The sequence below is a fragment of the Protomyctophum bolini genome (genome assembly GCF_963924005.1).
Source record: "Protomyctophum bolini genome assembly, chromosome: 3".
In the NCBI taxonomy this organism is placed as follows: Eukaryota; Metazoa; Chordata; class Actinopteri; order Myctophiformes; family Myctophidae; genus Protomyctophum; species Protomyctophum bolini.
The window spans coordinates 35,736,759-35,745,028 of NC_137864.1; the positions used below are offsets into that span (position 1 = coordinate 35,736,759).

At 46.0% G+C, this 8,270-nt stretch overlaps 1 protein-coding gene across 1 annotated transcript in view; it reads left to right on the forward strand.

The window, feature by feature from the left end:
• The window catches only part of frmpd1a (FERM and PDZ domain containing 1a), a gene marked incomplete at its 5' end in the record, with an annotated part of 22,635 nt that extends 16,839 nt beyond the window's left edge, over positions 1-5,796 (forward strand). The window contains 3 exons of the mRNA XM_080758998.1: positions 1-778; positions 2,141-2,974; positions 3,734-5,796. The exon at positions 1-778 is cut by the window's left edge and continues 557 nt beyond it. Of these exons, the coding sequence (XP_080615124.1) occupies positions 1-778; positions 2,141-2,974; positions 3,734-5,607 (3,486 nt within the window). The 3' untranslated portion in view covers positions 5,608-5,796. The remainder of the gene's footprint in view (positions 779-2,140; positions 2,975-3,733) is intronic.
• Positions 5,797-8,270: the final 2,474 nt, after the last annotated feature.

Sequence of the window (8,270 nt, forward strand, 5' to 3'; positions counted from 1 at the left end):
GCCCTGGAAGAAGACGACCTCATTTCCTGTTCGTCCTCTCTCCGTCCGAGAATGGACTCTTACCCCCAGACCCATCCTCATCCCTACTGCCCCCAGCAACTTCACCTTTACCCCCCCACACCGCCTCACAGCCCTGCAGGTTACCGGAGATCAGGTGATGGCGCTGATCCCCACCTGCTGTCCTCGTCTTCTTCGCCCCGCACCACCCTAAACGCCAACGAAAGACCCACCATCGACCCCTCTTCAGATGACAAAGTCCTATGCTTCGTCGAGCTCTCCCGACTGGTCGACTATCTGCCTAGTCCTCCGGAAGCCAGCGATGAAGACGACGCAGAGGAGGAACTGAGGAGGCGGAGGAGGATAGAGGTGGATGAGTCCATTTGGGCAGTAGGGGAGGGGGAAGACGAGAGCATAACAGGTGAGGCGGTTGGTTTAACACCGCATTGGCCCTCACCTTCCCCCTGCTCCTCATCCTCGCGGATGGATTTTGTGTTCAACTTCGACCAGAGCGATGCGCGCTGCTACTACAAACTCTGCACCAACGTCACTCCCGACAGTGCCCGCAGCCTTTCAGAGGCTGTACCCCACACTGGAGGAGGAGAGGCGAGTGAGGGCGCCACGGTGGACGACTGTCGGGACAAGGCTGTCGACCCGGAGCCGGTCACCATCCTTCAGCCTCCTCCTGGTTTTGGGGACAGCAGTTCAGACGAGGAGTTCTTTGATGCACGGGATCGCTTCGCCTCGCCCGTGGACCCGACATCTGGGGCTGTGCCTAGAGGTGATTTGGTTTTCAGTACAAGATACCTGTCTCCCAGTTTCTCTTTTGTGTGATACTATGCTCTCTGAGAGGTTCTCCACTACAGTACCAAGTTTTCACTTGGTGTTCAAAAACATGTTCTTCGCCTCACTTTTTTTTTGTCAACACAATTCACTAATATTTATTCCAAATACCAATTGTAGCTTATCCTATGAAATAAAATACACTTTACTTTAATTAATAGTAAATAGACTTTATAATAGAGTAATTACCATTACAACTTACTTTACTACCTTTTTTTTAATGTATATATCACTATAATGTTATATCATTGCAAATATACCCAAAGAGTAACATCCCATCGTTTGTTGTCTTGATATGATGACGTGATGTATTTTAGTAGCGACATTGATTTCAGACCCGGAATTGTCCTTTTAAGTTTTCCACAGCAGAATTTATTCAATTTTCTCCAGAAACAGGCTGTATCAACTATCAAATATGAATGATAAACGATGCAGATCCTGATAGAAAATCCTGTATGATTTGTATTGATTTTATTTTTGGAACATGGTTCTTATATGTGGCGATCCTATGGGGATTACAACACAATAAAGGAAAAAAACACAAACCAGAGGAACAGCGGCATCTATCGGCAGTGACGTCAGACTTCAGTGGTCTATTATCTATCTATAAATGCACCACATCTCTGTCTATCCGTGTACGGCTGTAATGCATGTAACTCGAGAACCGACTTCAAATTCGACACACGTGTTCCACACCCCCACAGGGAGTGCAGTGCCCGGTGTCGAGTCGGTCGGACCCACGGTTGTCCATAACGCCACAAAAGGCCTCTGCCCGGGCTCTGGACCCTGCCCATGCTCCATATTTGGAGCTGGCTTGTTCCGACATCAGAACTCTCCATATTTGGTCATGCCGGACACAGAACTTCATATATACTGTAGGAATAAAGGGACACAGAGAGACAGATACAGAAATCTCCATATATGGGCATAAAAGGGACAAAGACAGATGGGTGGAACGGGTATTCTGACACGGGTACAACGGGTATCACATAGCCGGGTGGGGCATGGAACTTCAACTTCCATCGTTACCGACTTGGTGCTCTACAGCTGGGCACTGCTAGAATCCAATAACGAGTGGTACAGGTGGAAAATTACATAACATCCGGAGCGCAGCGCAGCTCCGACCGTGCGCGTTAGGTCTTAGGCTAAATCGTTTATTTTGATCGGTAATATATATATATATATATATATATATATAAAATATAAAATAAATAAATAATATATATATATATATATATATATATATATGTACACAGTATATATATTGGATTTGTCTGAAACATTTTCTTTTTTTTTCCAGATTTTGCTACTGAGATGAAACCAGACCCTCCGCGCACGCTGAGCCTCGGTGACATTGGCATCTCAGTGTCAGGTACAGAGAAGGAAGCAAAGGATGAGGGGGGAAGCATGAGAGATGAAGAGGAAGGAGGGGGGAGAGAAACGCTGTTACAACTTAGGAGGAGATCCCGTAAGCGGCGCTCTTTCATGGAGACGGGTTTCACATCCACTGTGTCATTCCCTGAACCAGGTATAGATTCCAACCAGGACTCTGTCTCAAACAGGACTCATAAGAGCCTCCTAGCACACACAGTTGATGGAGAGTCGCTGAGTTCTCCAGAATCTTCGGAACAAACCCTTAATCTCTGTCCTACGGTGTCTTCCCTCTCCCGCTCTGAGGGCGAACCTGCCCAGCTGGAGTCTAAACCCATCAGGTCCAAGCCCAGTTCCCACGGACCTGCGTCTCAGACCGGGCATGTGGAGCCACAGCCTTCACCCCGGGTGAGAAAACAGGACATGGAGATGGAACCCGACGCCATGGAATCCAAATCTGTCGCAGATTCTGTAAAGGAGGCATCTTGCCCAATCACTGCCATCCGCTGCCGGGTAGAGCCAGATGGGAAGGAGAGCGCTGACCGAAGGGGAGATGGCAAGGAGGAAGGAGAGGAAGGGGAGCAAGTGGGAGAGAAGAAAGAAGAAGAGGAGAGTGATGGAGACAAAGAGGAAGTAACAGCAGTGTCATGGAATGGACCTTTGACTACTCATATGTTCTTGGCAGATATTGTTGAGGAAGAGATTAGGGGGGAGGACGCAGAGGAAGAGGAGAAGGAGGAAGAGAAGAGAAGACCTGTGCCCAGTTCAGAGTTAAGACCACTTGTTTGTTTCGAAAGAGCGATGGATGTGAATGTCAAGCGTGGCAATGTTTCTCTCAATTCACAGTTCAGTTCCCCAGAGAAAGTTTTACATGAAAGGGTACGGCACATGGTAGATGAAAGTGTTGACAGTCGTATAAAACGGCCATCGCACCCACCGCCCCCTCCTCCCCCTCCTCCACCCACCTCCCCTCTACCTCCTCTGCCACTTGTTAACAAGTCCCTGAATGACCACTCAGTGAGGGGAGATGGAGGAACCCCAACCCATATGTCCATATCCATCTGCAGTGAAGGTCCGGACCAGCACACTGGTAAAGACAACTACACCAACAACGAGCAAATACATGTTGAGGTCAAGACCAATAATGAGGATGAAACTATTAGTGTTTTTGGTTCTGCCACAACAAATAGTGATGATGTTGTGTACAGCGCAAATTCTGACAATGTTTTTGAAGATGCTTATGAAGCTGGTAATTCCTTACATTCAAGTCTTAGCGATTCTACTGCTAAAGACTACATTAGGACTAATACTAATACTCATTCTGATTATGCTGACACTGATGTACCTGCAACAAATGTTACATCTAACGCCAATGTTACCGTGAAAAAACTACCTACAATTGTCATATCTAATTATTCATCCAGTAGTACAAATGTAAATAAATCCACCACAAATGTCACCCCACCAATCATTGACACAGCTTCAAATGTTATCTCAGCCATGGCTGAATCTACAAATGCAGGTATCAACACCAGCTTAGCAAAGGCTGACATAGTCCAGGAGTATCATTCCCCAACACACTTCTTGTTCCAAACCTACTCCGCTGGCATCATGGGCCGCCTGTCTACATCCACAATTAGGGACAAGATTCAAAGGCTTCCCCTCTATTTGCCTCGCTCTCAGGAAGCCTTTAACCAAACTGGGATTGGTAATATAGCCCAGAGCCCCTCTCCAGAGTTTATTATAGACGATCCTGAGATCTCCATCAAATTAACACATGATGATATAACCCAGACAAAGGACACTGAAATGAAGACAGTGTCAGAATCGGCAGAGTCAGACGATTCGGATTCGACAGTTACAGGATCAGATGCTGAGGGTGACATCGTTGTGGAAGCATCTTCCGCTGAGATTACACGTTCCACCATGTCAGAAGTAAAGGAGACGTTTCAAAAGGTGGTTTTTCGGGGAAGTGATTCATGGCACCAAACTGAGAACCATAACGAACCACTGTACTATGGGCTGAACAAAGACACACCAGGACCAATAATAAAGCCTCCAAGTTACAGAATAGGGCAGGACCTTGACCTCAAAATGTTTCATTCAGGCTCAAAGATGGATGTTCCCGGTCCTATAAGAGAGGCGCCAGAATCCAAGATGAAAGCCGTCAGCCCCAAGTCTGATGTTCCAGATTCCAAAAAAAGCATCCTGTCATCACCGTCTATCCCCCCTCCCATAGTAGTGACCACACAGAATCTAAACAGACCGGGGCTCCTGTTTCTGAGTGATTCCGAAAAACAATGTCGGACCAGTAGCGACAGGCTAACGCTAACGAGACTCTGTAGGCCCGCAGGGGAGAACTCTGACTTGTTTGAACGGCAGAGCAGAGGCTGTGGGGTGTTTACTACCTGTAAGGACCAGTCCCAGACCAAAACTCCTGCCCAACTAGGGCCAACTATGAAGCCTGACTATGGCTGTAGCTCTGTGCTTGCAGCTGGGTGCGAGTCGGTCATGGAGGGAGTCCAGATGCCACTGGATGCTTGTGATTGTCCAGAGGTCTATACCAACTGCCTGAGCAGGGGGGACAGCTTTGACGACGAGCTGACGGTCTACGAGTTCTCCTGCCATACACAAAGCAGTGGCGTGACCCAAACCTCCGGGATGGGGCTTCCTCTCACGGCCGCTCCCTGTGTTTCCTCTTTCCTCTCCACCTCCCCTCCCGCCTTTCCTTCGGCCTCCCTCTCTCCGTCCTTTCCACGCTCCACCCTCCTCTCTGCATCCAACTCAGAGCTCAGCACCCTCCTCTCACCACTATCTGAGGCCTCGGACTGTTACCCATCTAGAACACACCAGGACACCATCAGCCACCTGCGTGTGCGAAGGTATCCAACACCCCCTGCAGGCTTCCAAACGCTACGCAGTGACGTGGACCAGCTCCTCTCTGTCCTGGAAGGGCTCGGAGGGGCGTCTGTGAGAGGTAGAGGAGGCCGCCACCCGAGGGACACGTGCCCCGCCCACTTCACAGAGAATAAGCGGGTGCTCCACACAGAGGCCCGGCGGCTGATGGCGGGCTGCCAGAAAGTGGTCGGGGTGGGGCAGAGCCCGGAAGATATGCTCTTTTGCCTGGCTGACAGTTTCCGAACCTTGGTGGAGCTGGCCGGGGTGTGCCTCTGGTTCTCTGGTTGCGATCGGTGTGACCGGAGGAACGCAGAGGCTATTGCAGGTTTGATAGACGTAGCACGGTCCTTCACAGACTTCTGCCTGGCAGCAGAGCGTGCCAGTGGGAAGCGAAGCTGCCAGGACCTGAGCACCAAGCTGCTGGCCAAACAGTGCACAGCACTCACTGCCTCCGTCTTCTGCCTCACACAGCTGTTCCGCACTCTCACAGCCCTTTGACTCATTCCAACAACCATTGCATAACAACATGTCATACAACCTCAGTTGACCCTTGATTTCTGGGACTGGGACACTGCCAAGTATAGTGTGATCAGTGATGTGAGGTTATCTGGGGAGGGACACTGATGTGACAAGAGCTCACATGATTATGAGAGCTCTCTATGTGATGTCATAGAGCCATTTAATGGCATCATAGATCACCAAAGATCAATAATGCCCCTCTGAGGGGTACTGATAACTATCCTGGCATAAATGGGTGAGGTGCATGTGGCCACCTACTGTATGATCTGCACGTACTGTAGCCCACAAATCAACCATTCAAGTAATGGACAAGTAAAGAGTAATGGACATGTAGACTGAAAACAAGCTGCAAAGATCTTCACATACATGTCCATATCTTAGCAAACCTGCCTGCATTCCAGCATTGATGTTTTGAATGTATTGTATGTTATTTGTGTATTGTTTTGTTTATTTATTTTCCAAGAATATGGATTTGATTATTAATATGTTACTGCAGTGTTCTCAAATGCAAGAGAATGGAATGTAAAGAAGGGGAAATTGGGAGAGTTTACAGGAAAGGTTTTAGATTGAAGAGTAGTTGTTATTACAAACACTGACATAGAGTTCATCAGAGATTTTGATGGATCCAGTTTATGTACTGTCTGAAATCATTTTGAGTTTTTGCTGGTTTCATCTCATATATCTTATCATTTCACAGGCTGTTGACAAGGAGTGTTTTGAATGTTATTACTGTAATTGTTTACAAGAACCAAAAAGAGAACTTTCTTTAGATTAAGTCAACCTTTATTTTGATCTCATTAGATCTTTTTTCCCCAAGAAATGGACATACAAATGAAGATTTGGGTGATTTGACTTTATTTTATAATGTAGTACAAGGCTATAAGCCTACAACTGTATATTATATTTTAAGAATAGTAGCTGAATGCTGAGGTGTGCACATTGACTTCGGAAAACTTTGGGAACGTTGGCGCCACGCACACATTGGTTATTTGATATGGTTTGCACAACATTTGCTTGCATCTTTCTTGTTAAACAATTTTAGCACTTACTGTACATTTGTATGTCCCCATGGCAATATAGCTTCCTTACAATACATCCATCATACACTACACTAGTCAGGTTCTTTCTAGCAGGGCAACATTATTATTATTATTATTATTATACTACTACTCGGAAATGGTGCAAGTTGGAAACGCACTCCCTCGTGTCCTCGACGATGCGAGTTTGGAGTCCACGGGTTGGACGGTTTTCGAGATCAAGAACTACAGTCGCACACATGGATTTCACACATTTATAGAGCATTATTGCCATTATTATTATTGTTTAACGGCTGTTTAAAAATCTCTTTCTCAAGGTAGTCCAAGGTAGCAACACATTTATTTACAGACTAGACAGAAGAACTAAAACATATTCACAACATAACATCTACATCTACAAAGAAACATAACAGAAAAAGAGAGCAGGGGAGCAAAAGAAAGACAAAGGGATAACTACACTGAACTTAGTCTTTCAAATGGCTCTTCTATGCATGAAAAAAACAGATCATGAAGGCTTCATAACCTTCAATACCTATCTGTGTGTTTGAATAATACAGTATCTGAGCAGGTGTGATCACTTGTGTGTACCCTTCATACTGTACCGCTGTTTAATATCAGTACAGTAGTGTGGATGTTTTCTCAGTATGGCCTTCGTGTGCACACTGCACAGTATGTCATGGTGCATGGACACACCCTGCCCTGGATCATGATGCATTATTATTTCACTAGTAAAGGCCACTCCTTCAACAAAATAGATTTATGTAATTCATTTGTATAAACATGAAAAATAAATTATTCATGGAAGAGTATGGACATTTTGTTTATGGTGTGCGGCAAATGGCCAAGGGCACGGGCATGCAGGGTACGTGAAAGTGGGGATGTCTATGGGCGCGCGGAATGCATAGCATGGAGTTTGTGACATACTGGTAGATGGTCAAGGACATCACAGGAATGTGAAAGTGTGGACGTCTATGGATGCACCACATGCATGGAATGATGTGTGTGACATAGGCAATTAGGTTCAAGGGAAGGGTCCCTGATACTTTTGGCTTTGGGGTCACCACCCTGTCATGAATGTGGAGAGAAAGACAAGGGAGATAAACTGACAGATACTGTAGATGAGGGTGGGTTTTAATGCTGGCCATGAAGGTGCATCTTGATTGATTGATTGAAGACGTGTGAGAATGTTAAGGGGGTCATCTGGCTTGCTTATAGATGTGTGTGGTTATTATCAGGCTTGGCCTTCCCTCCTGAGCTTCAGTTGTTTTCATTATTCAGTAAGTCTTTGGGGTTTTTGTCTTATTGGTGTGTCAACCAATACACTAATTAATTGACAAAAAACAGTAACTGATGTCATCTAATTGGAAATGGATTTATTTCATACAGAAGGATGGTCTTCCTGCTTTCTTTGTCGCACCTCCAACGGTGCCATGGCGGGCTATCATTGGAAATGGATACTTACATTATCACAACGGATATAAGCTATAACACTATAATCAAGACATAATTATGCAACCTTAAGAATATTACTTTATGTAGGTATGGTGTTCCATTGTGCCATTTTCACTTGGAATGTTTTGGACCTGATGCTCCTTGGACCTGCAT